Source organism: Anthonomus grandis, chromosome 3, assembly GCF_022605725.1.
Source record: "Anthonomus grandis grandis chromosome 3, icAntGran1.3, whole genome shotgun sequence".
NCBI lineage: Eukaryota > Metazoa > Arthropoda > Insecta > Coleoptera > Curculionidae > Anthonomus > Anthonomus grandis.
In genome coordinates this window covers 15,423,312-15,445,448 of record NC_065548.1, presented here as the reverse complement: position 1 = coordinate 15,445,448, position 22,137 = coordinate 15,423,312, and the positions used below count along the sequence as shown (strand labels likewise).

At 30.6% G+C, this 22,137-nt stretch overlaps 2 protein-coding genes across 6 annotated transcripts in view; one reads left to right on the top strand and one right to left on the bottom strand.

Annotated features, from left to right (window-relative positions):
* Nucleotides 1–17,108, top strand: part of LOC126734389 (fatty-acid amide hydrolase 2-B-like) — a 39,921-nt gene extending 22,813 nt beyond the window's left edge. For 4 of the 5 annotated variants that reach the window (XM_050437996.1, XM_050437995.1, XM_050437994.1 and 1 more), the window contains exons 3-12: nucleotides 6,916–7,167; nucleotides 8,902–9,088; nucleotides 9,140–9,265; nucleotides 9,329–9,459; nucleotides 10,270–10,545; nucleotides 15,561–15,698; nucleotides 15,750–15,868; nucleotides 15,916–16,072; nucleotides 16,638–16,799; nucleotides 16,852–17,108. In XM_050437996.1, coding sequence (XP_050293953.1) covers nucleotides 6,916–7,167; nucleotides 8,902–9,088; nucleotides 9,140–9,265; nucleotides 9,329–9,459; nucleotides 10,270–10,545; nucleotides 15,561–15,698; nucleotides 15,750–15,868; nucleotides 15,916–16,072; nucleotides 16,638–16,799; nucleotides 16,852–16,941 — 1,638 coding nt within the window. In that variant the 3' untranslated portion in view covers nucleotides 16,942–17,108. Of the gene's footprint in view, nucleotides 1–2,713; nucleotides 2,864–6,915; nucleotides 7,168–8,901; nucleotides 9,089–9,139; nucleotides 9,266–9,328; nucleotides 9,460–10,269; nucleotides 10,546–15,560; nucleotides 15,699–15,749; nucleotides 15,869–15,915; nucleotides 16,073–16,637; nucleotides 16,800–16,851 lie in introns of those variants that run through there. The other variant, XM_050437997.1, reaches the window with a different exon arrangement.
* Nucleotides 17,109–20,165: 3,057 nt separating this feature from the next.
* On the bottom strand, nucleotides 20,166–22,041 carry LOC126734277 (uncharacterized). The gene is made up of 4 exons (XM_050437825.1): nucleotides 21,820–22,041; nucleotides 21,571–21,758; nucleotides 20,413–20,523; nucleotides 20,166–20,358 (listed from the first exon to the last, which is right to left on the bottom strand). The coding sequence occupies exons 1-4, from the start codon at nucleotides 21,946–21,948 to the stop codon at nucleotides 20,166–20,168; spliced, it is 621 nt and encodes a 206-aa protein (XP_050293782.1). The 5' UTR covers nucleotides 21,949–22,041.
* Nucleotides 22,042–22,137: the final 96 nt, after the last annotated feature.

Genomic DNA, 22,137 nt, shown 5'->3' with positions numbered 1-22,137 from the left:
TTAACAACGTCAATTAAGTTAAGAGTAAGGTCCTTTACAACTTATTAGCTAGGAGCAGGATAGTTTTATTCTTTTATTCAGTCACCATAATATCACAAATGTAGAAAATGAGTTAGTAGAAAGAGAGAGTTCAACGAAAATGTTTGAAATATCTCGCTTTTAGGAAGTTTATCCTTCAAGAGGTTCAAACAATAAGGAACTGCTCGTGAAGCAAAAGTGACGATAAACTGATAAATGAAGCTACTATGTCTCCTTCTTTATTAAGTAAAATTAGTTTTATTAGTCCCAGAGTTTTTACGACACGCACTAATTATTTTTATTTTCCATAAGCTCAGACTAACTTAATAAGAGTATATATCTATCTTTTCTATATTTAATAAGGTTGCAAACAAAACTGATATACGTTTTCCTTACTATTCACTCGTCTATTCACGTCGAACTATTAGGGATGTATTATAATGTTGTTTGTGCTATGATATCCTTATTATAAAGATTAACTATTTACTTAAAATTATGTTATTATTATTATCTGAGTTAGTTTAAGTTGCTTTATTATTATTTTATTGTAAAGCTTATAATATATTAACATATTAAAAGATATATATAAAATTTCAGTTATTTTGTTTAATAAGTAAGGATGATATAGAGTGTGTCCGTTATCCTGGGCTACCTGGTATATTTACTTTATCGTAATTTAAATTTTATTATGCAACAAATTATTAAATTATATTCAAATAACCACTAAAAATTCTAAACCACCAAATACTACATATTACGTTTTATTCGGTGATTTACGTTTTTATTGGAATTTTTAATGGAAAATTTTAAATGGAAAAATATATCGAAAATATTATTTGCAATTAGAAATTTGTAAATAAAATATGTATACCAAAGGGTTAAAAAACATAATTTAATTTATTTGTCCCTATCGACAAGTAGTTTAGAATACTTTTTATGAACGTAGATTTTACATTACTAAATTTGTCAAACTTTTATGCAGAATGATGATTTGAAAGTAAAATTACAACCGCCAGCACAGGCGTCTGCTTTTAAAATTCTTTATGAATGCTGCCAAGTATATATATGCCATATATGTATGCTCTTGCATTTACAAGAGCTTAACGTCTTACCAAGGTTTGTTCAAAACCTCTGAAAATTATCCTATTTCCACTTTCTCTCTTTCCACAATTTAAAAATTAAAAAAAGTTTAAACTTTTTTTAATTTATTAATTACAAAAATTATGGCCTATAGTTATGGATGTGGATAAAAACCGGGGTAGTTCTATTGAATATCAGCGAATTATGCACTTGTTACACACCCTAGACCCATTGTATCCCAGTTCAGCTACCCTATCTCTCCAATGAGGCTAAGAATCTTACTGGGTTGGTCTTCCTTGAGGTTTTCTATATCAGCCATTTGTTTCTCCAGAAAATCCTTCACGTTTTATTTGATTTTATTTTCATTACATCACTTTACAAATGTCTCCAGTTACTAAGTAGGAAACAAACATAGCTACACATAAGATTAGCGAAACAATAATTAACTAAATAACTACAGAATATAAAACTTTTCTAAAACTAGCATGTCTAAGAAAGGCGAACATTTATAATTCTACAGTTAAAAAACTTAGACAGAGCCTGTACTAAAATAGATAAATTACTGGATCGCCGTAAGAAAGAGAATTTTAATATTTTGGTTCTTGTTCTTGACAACTAGAAGGTGTGTGCATCTTTAACAGAAATATCCACGTAGGCCCTTAAATTTCAAGTAGATCTGGTGAATCAATCAATCAAAGTTATTTACCAGCTTAAACAAAAACTGGAGGTCAGTTGGTCTAGGTCTATCAAAAACAAAAAAGAAAAAAGTGAAAAATGTTAATGTTACTGTGCTTAATAAAGGAGATCTACAGCCAACTCATTATCTTCTAGCTATACTTTATTGGTAAAATCTTCCATAACACTAATTTTCATGATATAATTCTAGAATCTGTAGTAGATTGTTAAAAATTCTGTGGAAAATCGAACTCTGCCCATGGTTATTAAGATTGGTTTTGGGCCAATGGGTGTGCCACTCGACTTCATCTTAGCCAGTTAGTTGCACTACATAGTTCTTCTAACTCTGATTCTAGTAGAGTATATTTAGACACAGATGTAACTAGCTTACGCAAGCTAGTTAAATCTGTGATTTAGATCATGCAAATACTAAAATAAATAAATAAATAATTTTTTGTGAATAAATTTGGAAAGTCAAAACTTAATTTTTAATAACAATTAAAGATATATCCTTAATAAAAATTAAATATATATATATATATTTATAAAAATACGAGGTTCGTAAATTGACTTCAATTCTTTTTCCTAAATGCAACGTGTTATAGCTTTTGAAAGCCATTTTTGATAGTATGAATGCGTTTAACATGTTAAAAATCCTTATCAAAAGTGGATAGTCCTTTCTACAAATTTATATCGTTTTATTTTTAAATATTGACACTATAAATAATGAATATAAAATTATCAAGGAAATAACAATTACAGTTGATCTATGTTTTGAAAACTTTGGATAAGGAAGTAAGTAATTTATATTTAATTAAAATAAGCAAAATATTTACGAAAACTAAAGAGACCGTTAACCTGAGTCAATAATAATTAATAAATCATTTATCGTTGTATATTTTTATAGTTGTGGGTTATTGTACGACTGGTTTTGTTATAATACCAGATTAATGGAAACAAAAAGTATGTATATCAGAACGCGCTTTTCTGTTAGTGATAGCAAGAGTATATCCTTGTGTAGTTTAGTAATCAAAAAGTGCTAATAGTTGCGATGTCGTTGCATTTAATTGGGGTAAACCTAGTTAAAATGGTAGGTCTATTGTAGGTCATAGAATATGAGTATAAATAACTCCTTTAAAATATTTACCTATTTTTTAAGTGGTCTCTAGTCTAACATATAATATGTTTTTTATGGTAAAAAATGTTTTTTTTTGTGTTTCATTTAAGAAAGTTAAGATTGCACGTTTATAAATTTAAATCAATTTCATAGCAATATGCCTATCATATACTATTATTCGAAGTTTTAAAATTTCTATTTCTCTATATGTGGGTCTTGTGGCTTTAAGATACTAATGTAATAAAAAAAATATATTAGTATGATATTAAAAAAAACTAATACCTACGTATTTCTTACACAAGTTGTTTTTGCTAATTATCATTTAAATTCTTACCAAAATATTATAGAGGAAGCTAAAAATAACTTAAGTAGTGGTGATGATGAAACTAGATTAGTATTTTAGATTAACCATCTGGAAAAAGTAATGATCAGTTCGAAAAAATATATGCTTCTCTTAAATAAATAAAATAGAAATAAAGAAGATAGAATAATAAAGAAGAAGGAAGACACAGAGCTTATGATAAGCCTATATATGAATATGCAAGGATCAATTTGGATCCTGCAAAGCAATCATTAAATGCATTAGATTCTGTGTAGCCAATTGAAAAATTCGAAACTTTTTTGTAATTTGGATTAGCTGCATTACTGTAGAGGAGTTTTTAGACATCTAACTCGTTTTTATATATTTTATTGCAGAGAAGTAAAGCAGTGGATTTATTTTTAATAAGCAGTTTCTATCGAGGCATTTAAGTCTTTATTTATTATAGTATCTATTAGGTTTAAATGAAATATAAATTAGGGTATAACATCAGCATAAAGGTAATATTGATACTTGGAGCAGTTCTTGTACTTATGTATAGAGGCGAAGGGCAAACACTTTCAATAACTAATAACATAAACATACTAATAAATAAAATTTAATTTAATGTCGGGTGAATGCCGTCGGGGTTGAAGTTCTAGTGACGGAATTTATGTGTAAATACGTTTTTATATTTAAAGCCGTAAAACTTGTTGACCTGTATTTTCTATGGACTGTCATAATAACCAAAAGTTGGCGAAATATACTGCCATGAGTAATGCCTGATCTGATTATTGATATGTCATACTGCTTTCTAGGTACTAATAGTCTACTCTCTATCAAAAACTAAGATATCAGAGAATATATATATACACACTTCTCAAAACTGAATATACTAACACAGCAATCTACATAGAGTAGACTACATCATCCATTATAACAATTTGTAGAGCTTGCCTAACAATGTGATAGATTAACAAGTCTTCACAGGATTTATTAAGAAGCACCTAAAACACTATTATACACTCCTAGTATATACTGGTCACTTAAAATTAAGATATCACAAGAACAAAATTGACTAGAAAGAAAAAACGATGATACAGTCGGTTTCTATGTTATTCGGTCCAATAATCTAGCGGAAGATAAAAATGTTTTCTCTAATCAACTGATTAGGGAAAGCTTTTTTAAATACAGTGCATTTATGATGAAAGGAACAAATTCGTTTAAAATTCAAGTGTTTTTTTCTTCTTTTATTTTTCGGACACGTCGATTAGCATTGTCACTTGGGCGTTTTTTGCAATAAAAATTTTCTATATAGGGTACCTCAAGTAGAAACTATCGTCAACATTAACTTTTTTTAAATGGAACACCCTGTATATCATAACATCTTACAATTCCACGATATAATCTGAATACTTTTTGTATAGCATACCATATGCCCAAAATCAGCGGTGTGTCAAATTTGACGTAATAAAATAGTGAAACATACGACATTAAAAAGTTAAACTTTATACTGTAATAATAATATTTATTGCCACTGATGTTTAATATATTGTCCAATTCTTTGATTTTAATCATCGACATTATTTGGTTTATTCATATTAACTTTGGACCTCAAATAGCCCCTTAAGAAAAAGTCTAATGGGGTTATATCCGGTGACCTTGGCGGCCACTCAATCGATCCTCTTCGTTCAATCTATCTATTAGGAAAAGTTGCATCAAGAAATTGTCGAACGACGATGGCAAACTGAGGAGGTGTCCCGTCTTGTTGAAGCCATATCTCATTATTAGGTATGTCAGCCTCTTGTGGATCAGGGAATAAAACAAATAAAACAGGGATAAGTTCAAACTGTAGAGAGTCCAAGTAGCGTTCTTGTTGTGTACGCAATCGGTCTTTAAAACCAATCATCATGAATATTTTAATTCGTTCTTTCTCAGATAAATGCATTTTATTAGAAAGTCATGCGTGAAATGACAACCAATATGATAAATATACTTACAAATGCATGACAAATCGTAATCAAATATGCTCTAAAATTGGGAACCATTTAAAAATAATAAGTTTGATTTACTTTCTATGAAGTTACATAAAAAAATAATGTTGGCGCGATAAGCGACGCACTGAATTAAATGGACAACAAATTAAATATTAGTTGCAATAAATCTAAAATAAATTTTTATGTTTTATCCATGTGTTTCATTAGCCAGTTAATTCATATTTGGCAAACCATTGATTTGCTATACAAAAAGTATTACACTTTGTAAAATTTTTTTTAATTTTAAAAAACAATATTTCTTTTAAATAAGTGATAACACTAATTAATGTAATCAAAAAATAAAAGAAGAAAAAAATACTGAATTTTAATGAATTCCTTCCTTTTATCGTGAATGCACTGTATATTAAAGAGAGCGGACTTAATGGAGGAACTCTAAGTAGGTGTCTGCTCAGTAGACCAATGATCCTTAACTTCTATTAAGCCTTATTTTACCTAACTTACGCTTGCTATACCTACTCAATTCTAAAATTCACGTGATCACAGAGGTTTAAAAATTGGAAATAGAATCAGAAGAAATCAAAGTTATAATGTAGTATCATTAAGAAATTAAAAAACTCACAGTTAAGGTTTTAGGATTAAATTAAATTAAATGAAATGTTGATACGGTCACAATGATAGCTTGTCCCTCTTAATACTTAATAGATCTGTTTCAAATGCAATTAAACGAAAACTTTGTTTTGAGTCCAGCCACATACTCTACACAGGTATATGCTTCTTTTTTCTGGTATAAAGCTCTTCGTATACCAAATACAAACAAATGGTGAGGTAAATTAGCTGACTTTGCGGCTTTGTAGTTGTTTTCGTAGGATCAATTGCACCAACAGAAGAAAGTAACTCAAAAGACTAAGGAAAAAGAAACGAATCTTAAATATGTGGAGGATAGATAGAAAATCTATTGAGATAAGCCAGTGAAGAAAGTACCTCGTTTGGATCTTTGGATGAAGGGACTTCAGGAAAATTAATTCTTTTATTCAAATACTTAATAGACATGACCCTTTTCAAACATAATTCTTCAGGTTTAATTGTGTTTGGTGACCAACAAGCTACTTTTGTGAGACATTAATGTCAACGTCATTAACACAGCCTTTTTGCATACCCAAAAGGACATTAAGAGAGGGTTACCATGGAATAGCAAATAGGCGAGGAACTAATGCCAAAAATAAAGTATAAATTATACAGAAGAAATTAAAAACGCATTAAGGACAAAACTTTCTGGAAATATAATGAAACCATTAAATAAACAACGCAGAAAAAAATACCTAATAAATGTTAGTAGATTAAGTTTTCTGTTAAAATGCTTTGTATACGCGACGAGATTAAAAATCATTCGAAGTTTATAATTTAGCATTAGTACGGTTGTTACAAATTATTGTATATATTCAATACCTGAGTATTTTAATAAATTCAAATACCAACATATTTTTTTTAAATAACACGTCCATTTACATTTCAGTATAAAATTTGAAAGGTAAAAATAGTATACGAAAATATATCCAAACTGAATAAACGACTTCTTAAAGAAACTGTAATTTAAAAAAAGAATATATTTTGCATGTAATTTCTGATTTAATTAATTACTTTAATTGAAAAAATAAATATACTATGGGTCTTTTGTTTTAAAAATAATCTTTATTTAATTAGTCTTTTTTAATACATTTTCGGTTTTATAGAAAAACGGAGTCATCATACCAGAAAAGAAGAAACAAGAAAATGACATGCCTAGCAAGAAACAAACTTCTATTCCACTCTACATAAGAACCTTGCGATGTACAGTTTATATTCTGATCAAGGCCATTAATGTGGCCTACGTACCTGTATTTATATACCGGGTATTTCAAAAACCGAAAAAATGCTCACCTGTAACCAACCCTCTATTGAAAATATCTGCAACTGAATTAGTTAAAAAAATTCGAAAGAAAGAGGTAAGAAAATATTATTAATCTACAGTTTTAATAATTTCATATTGAATCTTATCTTTAACTAGAACATTTTTTGCATCCACTATATTCTTTTAAAATTATTTTTAAAAGAATATATGATTGTCTAATAAAATAATATGCACATATAGTAATGTATATATAGAGTTTAGAGGCTTTTCTAATAATCTGTACGGAACTTAAAGATGCTAAGCTTAATAAGACATTATTAAAATATAATGATAAGATATTTTAAGGGTGGACTTATTTACATAATCTAATTTAACTTACTATAGACTTTAAATACCCTTACTTCTACGTAACAAAATATACAACTAATAATTATTTAAAAAATTTGCAAAATCAATTACCTCGCAAACGGTTTACCTGCTACTCTATAATTAATTATGAGTCATCCTGTATATCCCATAATTTGTCCCTAGCCACATCTAGTTATTATTTTGTTTTTTACTAATTTCTACTTTTTCTTAATTAATTATTTTAACTTTTTCCTAATTTCCACAGGCATTATTTTTTTAACAAATAGAAAGCATTTAATTCGCTATAAACTTTAAATAACTTTATAGAAATTTGCAGCTGAAAATTAGCTGAATCCAACAATAAAAGCGCATAAATTTGTAATAAAATTGTTCTTTAGAAATTTATAAACTCATGCCACATAAAAATCACGTCATTTGTTGATTTAAATGTGACATTTATACTTACAACGCACTAGGAAGAGGTCAAATCCGCACTAAAATCTTAAATAGGAAGAGGAGTCAAGTAAAATTTTAAAAATCACTGGACAAATTCAAAGCGACTGATGGTATCACATCTTTAGCACGACAGCTGACGAGATTTACTGGACAAACTATTTATTGTTTACAATAATTCTGGAAACAGTAGTTCCAATTGAGCTTCGCTGTTCTGTTCAAGGAAATTTCTGCCATTTTAGATTCAGGTATTATCAACATTTATAATATAGTGGCGTCCTTCAAAACGTCCAGGACTGACTAATTCTGTGACCTAGCTGGCCATTCAATAAAAGGTCCAATCTAGCGATCAAAAAATATGTCAGTATTAATAGAAAACTACCACAGGAACAAGTTTTTGACTGTGTTGTTACTTGCAGTTGCAATTACCGACGTTTCGACTGCCGGCTTTTTCAGAGTGTAATCAAATCCTAACAAATTTGTTAAGGGTGTCATCAGACCACTTTCAACAGTTCTGACGATCGACTTTTCCATTAGTTAAAGATGTACATTAATCTGAAAACCAAATATTGTAAATAAGACATGTAATTGATTTCATTTCACAAAATTGTCACGGTACCGGAATTTTTGCTTGTCAGTATTAAGCAAAAGTTCCTAAATATTCATGTGAATATTACTTTTACTTGTGTAAAATTTTCTCACACCTCTTGACTTATATATTAATAGAATATTTATTTATACACGTCATTGATAGTATCGTTGAGTGAATTGTATGCAGCTATAAGCGTTACTAAAATATTAAAAATTAAAGTTTAAGTAAAACTAAGATACTTCTTATAGTTGGAGTTTATTATATATTTTATATTTAATTATTAGTTTAATATTTTAATTAATAATATTTGTATATTTTTATTAAGAAAATTAAAAAGTATACATATAAAGTCAGATCTTCTAGGATATAAATGAGAACTTGCACAAATAATAATTAATTATTTTAATTTAATAATTGAATGCATAATTTTTCCAGATTTCTTGTGAGGAAGTTGTCCAAGCTTACATTACAAGAATAAAAGAAGTCAACCCCCTTTTAAATGCTGTCATTGAAGACAGATTTGCTGATGCTCTAGAAGATGCTAGAAAAGTCGATTTATTAGTGTGTTCCAATGAATTCTTATCAAATGGAGAAAAAATTATTCAGGAGTATCCCTTGTTAGGTAGACTTTAACATTTTACCAGAATATTTTTGTTAAACTTCTCATTTGTAGGCGTGCCTCTAACCGTGAAGGGAAGCCTTGCGGTAAAAGGAATGAAATTTACAAGTGGCACTGTAACTAGAAAAGAATGTAAAGCTGAGTTTGATGCTGATGCAGTTGCCCTAGCTAGAAAAGCCGGTAATATTGGCCAAATTTGGTTTTCTTAAATTTAAAACTTAATATAGTACCGTATGTTATTAGGTGCTATTCCTTTAGTGGTGACAAATGTTCCAGAACTTTGTATGAGCTGGGAAACTACTAATAAATTACATGGTACTACACAAAATCCGCATGATAGTACTAGGACTTGTGGTGGTTCTTCCGGAGGCGAGGTAAGTCAAGGTTTTTACTGTCTTCCTCGGTTTTTATACTCTTTTTACTTTGAAGCGGACTAATTGGAATCTTCGTTACACCAAAAAATTTAAGTCTTTCAACTGAAATAATTCGTGGTGTTAGTTGTTAGTTGCAGTGATCAGTTGCAAGAATTTATCCTGTGTTAAAAATTGGTTATGGATCATAAATTGTAAATTATAGACAAATGTCGGTTGTCAATAACTTTGCAAAGAACCTGGAGTGGACTCCATATTATTATACTCCATACTAAATTAATTGAACTTGTTGACAACATTTCAGAAATCAAGGAAATAAACTATATCAATTGTATGTTGTATATTTTCTTTGAGACTTATTATTCAAAATTAACCATTCATCTTTACAACGAGAACTAAAACAGCTCGGTGCTAATCAGAACTTGGTAAATCTTACTTCAATGACCGAATTTATAATGTGTCTCAATATCTTAAATCAACTTCTGGTGATCCCAAAGGCTCCAACCCTAATACACAATGTTAGTAAAACACTTACACATAAGAGAAATATATTTTTGGAAAATTTGCTAAGCATGTAAAGGCACCTTTAACTACAAAAATGCCACACTTTTTCTTATTTAACCGACAACGTATTTCTTTATTTTTAAGATATTTCAGATATAGATATTTTTTCTTCTTCTTTTTTTGGGGTGTATACTCTATATTACATTATAATAGTTTCCTATTCTAAATTCACTTTTTTTTAATAATCTATTATCCTTTTTTATGTTGGTTCATAAAGGTTGATCAATTAATTTTTTAAATATTTATTAGGGTAGCCTACTGGGTGCAGGCGCTTCCCTAATAGGAATCGGATCCGACATAGCAGGTTCCTTACGACTACCAGCGCATTTCTGTGGGGTATGGGGACATAAGCCAACTCCTGGAGCGGTGTCGTTTGATGGACATTATCCGAGTTGCCTACAAAGGGACAAATGGGAAGCGGTATTTACTGTTGGTCCAATGGCAAGATATGCTTCTGATCTAAAAACTTTGCTCAATGTGATCACTATACCTGAGAATAAACAGAAACTGGATTTGGAGAAAAAGGTAAAACAATAAAAATAAATGAGTAAATTGTATTACAAAATTGACCTTCAATTTTAACATACATGATATATTTCAAGGCGTCATACTCGAATATTATTCTTCATAAATCACCATTATTTTAAAATACCAAGTTTCTGTCCATATCTTTAAGTTAGGTTAAAGCAAGAACATAGAAATAAAAAATAATTGTGAAAATCTTACCTACAATTCTTTTGATTAAAATTATTGGTTTGATTATATAAATCATGAATATTCATGTGTTTTTTGATGCATGTGTTTACTAATAAATTTAATAACCAATTTTTTAAATTAACTGAAATACTTTTTTAAGTGTTTGCTCAATTTGATATATAATTTAGTGGGCATAATTAAGCTTAATTTTTATATTATAATAATTTTTAAGCAAAAATATGTTAATTCCATTTAAATAGCTCAGAATATGGTGTAATTTATAGAATTAATTAATAGCTTATTTATAGTATAAATGTTTTTTCTGAATTTATTAATTTCATGGTCTTAAATACCCTTAATTCCACGGAACGAAATATAAAATTAATAATTATTTTAAAAATTTTCAAAATCAATTAACTCACCAACGGTTTACCTGCAACTCTATAATAAATAAGTTATGGGTCATCCTGCAACAAGTTTTTGACTGTGTTGTTACTTGTAGTTGAAATTACTGACGTTGCGACTATTGCACTACCTGCTTCTAAGTGCGTAATCTGAAACTACGAAGCTAGGAACTAAGATAAAAAAATCTTGGTACAACAAACAGGGGCTAAATATTTCGGATCACATATTTAACTTTTCAGGAAACGAGAAAAGCAAAAATCATTTTGACATTTTTTAAGTATCAATAGTTATAATGATTGATGCTTCCATTAAGTAAAAACCAAGTATTGTAAATAAGACACGGACTAACAGATATATGCCTGACAATATAATAAGTTAGATACACTTTCTTATATAACACTATAAATAATACTACAACTACATTTTAACAAATTACATATTAGATTAAAGTGGAACCAGCTTATGGGCAAACCACATCCATTATCTATGTTGTTATTCTTTACGTGCCATGTTTTCCTAGGACGTCGGCGATTATCATTATGATTTTTATTTTATTAGCAGCGGCACGAAACAGGCTTGTAGAGTTAACCATATCACTACCCACACCATATCTCTCAGATTTTTTAGCCAAGACGTGCGTCACTAACCTAGACAGCTCCTTCCTTGGATTTTGCCTTAGCTTGATATTCTGTGAGATACAATACTTTTTCTCTCTCATAACATGTCTAAAATATTCCAACTTGAGTTTCTTGATGGTAAATATGACTTTCTGTTGTTTCTGGAGATCGGCAGACACCTCGGTGTTTTGGACTCCGCCTACCCATAATATTCGTAGTATCAGACGGTAACACAACATCTCAGAATTGGAAATATGTAGCACCTTAGTAAAGGAAAACGTAGGGATATTAACAAGTCTCTAGAAGTAAGAACCTTCTTCATGTGGCCTAATGCTGCCGCAACCTGCTCGATACAAAATCTTTCTTTCTTGCATTTTTTCTCACTTACTGTTTAACAAACATCCCATATATCTGAAGCTGGACTCTTGCTGAATATGTTGGTTGCCGGTGCTTAAGTTTGCTGAAGGTTCACCAATTTGGCTAACAACCATAGTTGTGGTTTTGCTGATATTTAATTTACGCCGTTTTTTTTTCGCTTTTAGCTACAACCCTATCCAGCAACGCCTGCAAGTCAACAGCACTTCCTGCCAGTAGAACTGTATTGTCCGCATAACTCAAAGGATTTATTACTGCGTTGACCATAATTCCTTCTTGTAATTCATCCAATGCGTCGGCAAAAATTTGCTCAGACTATATGTTAAAGAGTAGTGAAAAGACACATCTTTGGTTTTATTCGGTAGTCATGTCCTCAACTTTGGCAGCAGCAATTTGGTTGTAATACAGATTTTTTATAATGCGGACGTTTCTGCCATCTTAGTTCATATTCTCAAGAATGTTGATTTTCAAGAAGTTTCCCGTGGCCATTAGATTAACTAATCATTTCAACCCTCTCTTTTTAATCGAATTTCTAAATATTGACGATCATATTTATCAAAACGTACACATTAAATAATACTTTTTCCTTATAGTATTTTTGATAGTCAAAACCAAAAATTCGCAACTACTTAGTTCTGCACTGGTTTTCATTCTAAAGGGTGTTTTAATAAAAACGCAAGATTTGAATTGAGCTCTATGTTTCACAGTCATAATGTCACATGATTATGACTTCGATCTGACACTTATAGAGTGACAGATCGAAAGTTCACAGATGGGTGTTGATAAACATGAAGAATTAGACCGTAGAACAACGCGTCCTGATTGTCAAATATTATTATCAAAATGATGAAAGTTTAATTGCCACTATTTGTAAAGTGCGTCCAATGTTTGGTCGAATGTTCCTAATTTATCTACTGTGAAAAGAAAAATCAAAACATTCGAAAGTACTGGTTCGGTTAGTGATGTGAAACACACGATACAAGCTCGTTGAGGTCACTCAGAACAAAATATCACGGCAGTTCGAGAGAGTGTGGCAGAAAGGGCAGAGGTGTCAATTTGTCAATTTGGCTTAAAAAATTCATGAATGACTTATCAATGCATTCACTACTTGTCACTGTATGGTATGGTAGGTATTATAATCTGGAGGAATAATTGAACCGTTTTTCTTCGAAAATAAAGAAGGAAAATAAATGGCGAACATTATCGAACTATGACAGCACAGTTTCTTGTGCCTCATTGATTGTGACATCATTTTTTAGGAGGACAGTGTCACATGTCATACCGCCCGTGAATTATTAACGATTTTCCACGAGTCTGCTCCGGGTCATATCATTCCCTGATTTGGTGACCAGAATTGGCCTCCACGCTCTTGCCATATAAGGTCTTTAGACTTTTGTCGGTAGAGTATCTAAAGTCATAGGTTAATGCCAACAAGTCTGCAACCATTAAAACATTGAAACCCAAAATGAGATACGGTATGAATGAAATACCACCACATGTATACAATAACTTTATTGAAAATTTCGTCAAAAGGGTTCCCTGGCTTATGCGTAAATGCAAAGCCATGGCGGCCCCTTACGCTTGTCCCCCCGCGGACAAGATATTTTATTTTATAGATAATTCCGAAATGTATATTTTCTAAATCAATAAATATTTTAATACTTTGCTACAGAAAACTTTAAAAAGTTTTATTGAACTTTGGATAGGATTATCGATCTGGGAAAGATTAAGGCAAATAAGGGGTAACAAACTATAACAATGCTATTTTATGATGGAATACTTTATTAATTCGCTTCATTTTAGTCGTCTGCCCAGATGCACTTTTTTAAAATATCCTGGATCTGCCTAATATAGGGTCGTTATTAGAGCCCATGTGGAAACACTGGAATATATTCCTGTAGCTTAAGTGAAAAATTCTGTTATATGTGTTATATTATGCTTTTGGAAGGGACTGATGATGAAATCAGCCACAATTAACTTAGTTAAGACACACATACCGTTATAAGAGAGTTTTTTTGGAGTTCTAATTTACATCAATTATAACTTAAATATATATCTTGTCCATCGCGTGATCTAACTCTGAAAAGAATGTTTGTTAGGAAATTTTACCTATACATATAATCAATAATCAGATCTCATCGTTATATTTTGCAGTTCTCACATGCTGTATTTTTCTTAAGGTCGTCAGTTTGGTTTAGATATTAATAAGTATACTTAATATAAAAGTAACCTGCTTAAAATCATTACATTAATTGGCAGAATTTCGCTCTTACAAAAGTCATAAAGTTATGCTGCACTCTATCTCAGATAACGTGTACTTCGTTATTAGCCTTTTAGAAGTCCTCCTCTATTGCAAGATTATCTTATGGGCACTGACTGTACTACACATTTTACCGCTCATTTTTTTTAAAGGGAAATATGTTACCTTAATGGGAATTTCCTTAACATACCCTTTAATATTTTGATGGGGCTATTACAGCTATTACTTTAAAATGAAAAAATCAATTTGCCTGTTTTAAAATCATCTATGACCATAGCTTAGGTCTCATTTCAAATAAAGTGATCTCATACCATATGAATTAATAGTAATATAGTATTTAAACTTCTCGCAACAAAAGTCATTATCACAGAACATTGATGAGCTGACTGAAGAAAAAAAGTAATTTCCACTTACGTATCACTCTTATACGGCTACGAATAATTTGATTTTCTTATCCTGAGAATATCACATTAAAAGCTAAATTGCTTCTGTCAAGTATGTGATCTGTTATAGCTATTACATTTGTAGACGAACTGTATATATATATATTGCTTTGTCTAAGATCTCATATTCTGATAAGTCTGGAAAAAATATCATCCAATACTTCCTATAAAGGATCACATGTTACTTAGACATATGCATTAAAAATATTAAATATTAAGTTAATATCATTTGGACAGCTTAAAAAACTCGTCACTATTCGAAAAGGAATCAAAATATGGCATTTAACTTTAACGGCTCTACACTCCTTGTATAGAATATGATAATCAAAACACATTTTTCACCTACACACCTTGGTTTTATTTTATTACAATGCAATGCAATCCTTTTAAAATAAAGGAAACTTCCTCGCATTACAATTCCGAAAAATACACCGTATTTCGCTCTAAAACCTTTTTCAAAGCATATTTTCTGAGTACTAGGATCACCAATACAGTGTAATATATTTGCCTTTATAAAACCAACCTGCCTCGGCAACCTTTTAGACCTATTATATTTCACTTGACGGAAATTCTGGTCATTTATCAAGAGATATACTGGAGAAAAGTAAATGCTTTTGTCACTAAGCATTACAAGCGGATATCTGCTTAAAAAGTGATGAATTGGTCGTGTCAGCCTAAAGTTTCCATGATAAAATTTTATTCGGCATATGTTTCATAATTTTAACATTTTCATATTTGTTTTAGCTTGATATAAAGAAAATTAAAGTATTTTACTCGGAACACCAAGACTTTTATTGGCAAAAACCGAACAGAAGTTGTTCTGGGGCCGTGAGAAAAGTTGTAGATCACTTTCGAAACATCTGCGATACTGATCCTAAAGAGGCGAGTTTTTATTTCTCATTATGTACTAAATTAAAGTTATTTTAATTTTAGGTTGATCTGCGGCTAAAAGAAAATTTTCCAGACTTAGGAGCCTTAGATATATTAGGTATTAACGACATAGATGATATTTTTGATGGAAATAGCAATGGAGCCTGGGCAGAGTTTTTTAGGTAAAATATCAGGAAAAAAGTACAACAAAAAAACAAATCTTTTTTAGGTACATCACATTCTCATCGAAATATACTTTTATGCCTATTGCATGTGGATTACTCAGAAAGATAGCTAGTAGTATATCAGAAGAAAATAAAAGTAAAATTAAGGAACTTTTAGAAGAATATAAAAATTCTTACCAGGAAATGTTAAAAGATCACGGGGTGAGAAAAACAAAAGAATATTAGAGCAGAGTCGCTGTCAATTAAAAAAGCGTTACAAACAACCTAGAAACTAACTAGACCTTTTTTGAATAGTAATCGAATTTATTTTTAAATAAGGTTGAAAACCATGCATCCAAAATAAATCTAAGTTTTCTTTTACACCGCATGTTACTCATTCAACATTTGTTTGCCTTTTTGTTTAAACTCCGTCCAAACAACTAGTCGCTAGTAAGCTTAATCTATTTGCGCCGGTAACCAATTTTGCTGCATATATCATGGAAGAAATAAGCGAGCATGCCAGAAATAGAGGAAATGCCTACTTCCTTGTTTTTCCTTCCTTTTATTATTTCAACTTTACAAATTATAACCCACAAATACGCAAAAGGACAACACAAAATAATATCCCATTTCTTCTTGTTTTATGTGACTTTAGAGCATCAGCGATCCAAAGTTCATAGAGTCGAATCTTACAGTATTTTAATTTAATTTTTGTGACATTTAAAAAATATAAATGGAGCATTCTATTTCAATTACATTGTAGTATTTTTTTTATCACATTTTTTAGGTTATTATAGTTCCTAGTTTTCCATTAGAGGCTCCAAAACATGGTGATGTATTAAGAACTGCTTTGTTTAATGGATATCTATCTTTATTTAATTGGTTAGGATTCCCAGTGACTAATTGCCCTGTTGGCATAACAAAAGATGGTTTACCGGTGGGAGTTCAGGTACAAATTATAAATGCTTTATAAAAATGATTTAATTTTTCATATTCTCTAGGTGGTATCATTACCCTATGGTGACAAATATACATTAGCGATAGCAGAAGAAATAGAGAGAGCTTTTGGAGGCTGGGTTGAACCATCTTAGGAAATTTAATAATTCTTTATGATTTATCACATCACTTTATTATTAATATTTTAAATTGGTTTAAAAATAGGAGATATGAGATAGATTCTACATTTTAAAGACTTAGGCTAGAAATAACTTATTGTGTATGTATTTTTTTAAATTAAAATAAATCAATTAAAATTAAACTCATCAAATATTTGATTCTGTCGCTTCCTCTTAATTAGAAATGCTACGATTATTATAGGCAAAGGAAAGAGAGACTCATAATTCAATTTTCGCTGCGGGAAATTTCATTATTTTTCAGCGTATCGTGACTGGGATCGTTGCTAAACCCGGGAAGCCGGAATTTGATAAAAAGGATTTTTTGTGAATACAAGCTTTGTTCATAGTTTAGTTTGTTCAAGTTAAAGTAGAATTAATGGGGAAAAATGAAGATAAACAGTTTAAGATGAAAAGCAAATATTTGGACTGACCCGAAGATAATTTTATCACCAGACTTTATATACTGACTGTTGGTTTCGATATAAAAATTGTTATTTTTAATTTAACAATAATGCTAATGTTTATTTGAGATCGTAGACAATTACCTTTATTCATTTTAACTAAAACGACTTTTTATGCGGTAAGGATCTATCTGTTGTCATGTGTAAACTACACTAATCTACAGGTTCATATACTTGTTAAAGAAAATCGAAGAGAAAGATCTAAACTGTGAAGATTGCTTGGTTCGAGTTTATAGTATTCCATAGAGTATTATTAGTAGATGTACCAATAATTGCTTAATTGATACCAATTGATCTGCAGCTGCAGATTAATCCAGTCAATCTCCCCACTGGATTGGCTAAATACCTCTAGGGTTTCGTTAAAAGAAAAAGTTAGAGTAAGGTTGCTCTTCGGACAAAAGCACAATTTTATTGTACATTGTGACAGTTTTGGAAATTCTCCTGTAAGTGGCGATTTTTAATATTTATTAATCTAAAAGGGAATCTGGTATTCTTCTCGATATTGAAATTCGTATGGTATTTTCTGGCAATTTGTCTAATTTTCTTTAAAGTACCTACCCTTTATATGCCGGATCGTGAGTACCTTTATTGACTCTTCTGTTGGTTCATTTTTATATGTTAATAGTTGGATTTATTCGTAACCTCTTTATATTCTCATTTGTGCAAATTATCGCATTTTGACTTGGACATCCTTTGCTGGTGATTTTTTTTTTCGCACAGTAAATATAATCCATGATAAGGATTGTAATTAATCAATGGTTAAATTATATGGCTTGATAAAACAAAAATATTATCTTTTTTCATAGTTATTTGGGAAAGGTAACGATAAAAAGTAACGCAAGCCATTTGATGATTATCCATGTTTTGTCTTAGTTTTGTAAGCATCTTCAAAACATTCAACATAGTTTACCGATTATTCCTTGAACTATTGTAAGGATCTTTTGTCCTTTTATGATTTTTGATAGGTCGTTTTGTTTCGAAGATACGGGGCGAAAAAGAATTCGACGATCCAATTTTGGTAGATTACCTTAAAATTTTTGACGTAGCCGAAATAAAAGTATAGCTACACTGAACCTACCAAGTAATAAAAAATCTAACAATTCCATTGATATCTTTTAAAAACATTTCGATTGACGTATCCGAAAAAACCGAGTTTGTCAATTAGTGTCAACATTTTAGAAAAACTTAGACTTTGGAGTCGTCTATCATGAATCTCTACGAATATCGAGATGCTGATTTACTGACATGCATTATATTTACGGACTTGCTGATGGCAATTCATTGGAAGCTAGTCGGTTGTACCCTGAACGATTTCCAAATCGTAATGTGCCTAATAGAAAAACCTTTGAAAGTATACATCAATGACTTAGTGAAACAGGAGCATTGATGCGAAGTGGAGGATCAGGAAGGCTAAAGACAGTTAGAACGGGAAAACTAAAAAAGAATGTGTGGGCCATGGTAGAAAAAGATGCAGATACCTCTACTGCAAATACTTTAAATGTAAGTAAAGGGACCATTTAGAAAATTCTTAGAGAACGCAATTAGGCTTTCAGCAGATTTTCTTTCACGTATTGCATACTGTCAATGGATTTTGTATACATTGGTGAAATACTTCAACTATTGACTCTTATTCTTTATACCGATAAAGCCACTTTCTCAAGAAATAAAATAAGAAATTTTTACAATAACCATGTTTGGACAGAAGAAAATTCCTGTGAGGTGCTTGAAGATCGCATTCAACATCAGTTCTCGTTAAACGTTTGGGTGGGAATTATAGGTGACATCCTAATTGGACCAGTATTTCTGCCAAAAAGACTTACCGGAGAGGAAAACTGCAACTTTTTGGAACAAGCGCTACCTCAGTTTCTGGTGGATATACTATTGGCTACAAGACATACAAAGTGGTTTATGCACGATGGTGCACCAACGCATTTTAGCACTTTGGCGCGATAGTTTTTAACAGTAACCTACGGAGATCGCTGGATTGGTCAAGGTGAACCTCACGTATGGCCTGCTCGATCCTAGGACTTAAACCCCGTAGATTATTTGCTATGGTACCTAAAGTCATTAGCTTATACTATTCCAGTGGAAGATGTAGAAGATTTGAGAAATCGGATAATTACTAGATGTAACGCAATCAGAAATGATCCTGGTGTTTTTAAAAGAGTTCGGGAGTCGATGAGGATAAATAACATTGGATTCTTGCGTCCGAGCGGGGGGTAGACATTTTGAACAGTTCTTGTAGATTAAGAAACATTACGTGTAATTTTTGGTAATAAATAATTGTTATTCTGTTTCGCCCCGTATCTTCGAAACAAAGCGTCCTATCAAAAATCATAAATGGACAAAATATCCTTAGAATATTCCAAGAAATAATCCCTTAAATTTTTTAGCCGTGTTTAGTAAACACACTGTATTTCAGTGAGTTATTCTTATATTTATTTATTTTAGTTGTGATAACTTTTAAAAGTTTCCTTTAATCATCTTCCTTTTCTGTAGTTTTCTGGTTGCCTTAACCTGAAGAAGTAATTAAGCAGAAACCCGCGTCAGTAAGTATCATTCTTTTGCTGCTTCGTAGCAAGCTTTGTATTCTTTGTAAGCTTTGTGTCCTCACTTGTTATGTATACATTTCAACCTTTCTCCACGCTAACTATAAAGACTTTTTCGGTTAGGTCATTAAAGAAATAAAAATAAATTTAGAATAAACAAATAAATCCAAAATTGTCTTATTGCTATAATTTACGTTCCGGTAAATGAGTAATAACCTAAACTAAAATCAATCAACGAAAATGGACATTTAAAAGCTTCCGAGCACTTATCCTTAATATCGTTAGGCTGGTCAACTTCTCCATTACTTCTTCCCATTTGAGAAGCGTAGTGATAAATGTGATGTATGTCTGGTTCATGATCCAAAATCGGTTCTTGTGGAAAACTATTAAATAAAATAATGCAAATAGCGAAAATACAAAATATATATGATAATTACCTAAATATTATGCTTAGTATCTTATAAATCAAATTTTCTTCATCTTTTAAGAATCGTTGCTCGGCCTCACAAATACTTCTTAACATGCAAGTCCTTCCGTTGTAACCCATCCTACAATTTAATCAGGTTAAGAACAGTACGTTTTCTACAGATATGTCAAATCAATAATTACTTAATTTTGAATCAAATCAAAAATATATATTTTTTTAATTTAAAGTAAAGTGAGCATGATGACTTAAGTTAAGAATTTACTGAAAGATGGCTCTACTTATTAGAGTAAGCAATCCAATTATCTATAGAGAAAAAAACCTACTATTAGAAAAGTTAGGTATCGAACTCTTACTAAAGATAAAATTATGCTACAGCTTAATTTTAAACAAATGGCCAATTTTTTAAACAACGCCAATAATTTCAACAAATTATTGGCCAAGCTCAATTTTTCAACAATTCGCAAATTGACCTCTTTTTACAAGTAAGAAATTGGCTTAATCTTTTGAAAAATCAATAGATAGAAATTACTTATTAGATTAATTTCTAACATTATACGATTAGTAATTTATGACAAATCCTAAAGAAATTAAATGAGCCAGGATGCAGATTAGCTAGACTGGAGTATCGATTCAATTTTTCCGATTTCTATTGTAACATTATTATAAACGGATTATTAAACTAAGGGCCTCCATTACTGGCAGACAGTTTATTTTGGCCATGAGATTGATTTTTAGTTTTATGTAATTGAATTAGTAATTAAAGATTGATACCTTGAAATTCCGTTTATCCGTTTATGAAATATTAATTTATTTTCCCTATAAATATTAATTTCTATTAGCTTTAAGGAAAACTAGCAAGAAACTAAGTGATGAAAGATCTGGAAGGATAATCCTAAGATTTTTTTTGTTGAACAGAATTTCTTTTGTATACACCTTAATTTGAAGAGGCAAAGTAGAAGTCATTACCTCGATCTATAAGACTGATATCTTAGTGATTTCGAGGTGTCTAAAAAATTACAATAAGCATACGATGGACTTTATTTTTCACATAAATTTGTCCTTTTAATAATACCCCGAAAAATTATTAGGAGTGATGAAAAACATTTTTGGTACAATTATATAAAAAACATCTTAATCTTAATATATCTAAGTAAATTATTTAACTTACGATGTCAGTATTTTCTCAATCCTTCCATATAAATCTCTTCTATTCCTTCTCTTCATTGCAGGTTTATATACGTCTAATAAGGGCTTAGTATCGTTTGGTAGTTCGTAAGCTAATCCCCAATTTATATTCATGGAAAAGATATCCGATCCCGGCGTTATACCCATGAGGTTTGTGAGACAAAATACGGCCTTAAATATATATTACCTCTGCGTTATTATATTTAGTAGTGTATTTATTACACATACTTACTGTAAATATGGATCCTTCGGGAAAAGCCAAATATCTTCTCACTCTAGAATGTTTTTTTTGATCGTCAGACCAAGTGTGGTTAATACAAAGCACAAAAATCATTAGAAAAAATAAACTTCTTTTGATCATTATTAGGACAAATCATTATTACCAAACCAAAAAAAGTGAAGTACGTACTAAAATTAGAAACAATTCGAAACGTTCTAATTAAAAAGTGGTTAAAAATAAAAAATAGATGAGCGTACAAACCGCAAGTACGTAAATTATTTAAAAAAACAATGTGAAAATAGTGTGATCTAGTAAGTACTTGTGAACATA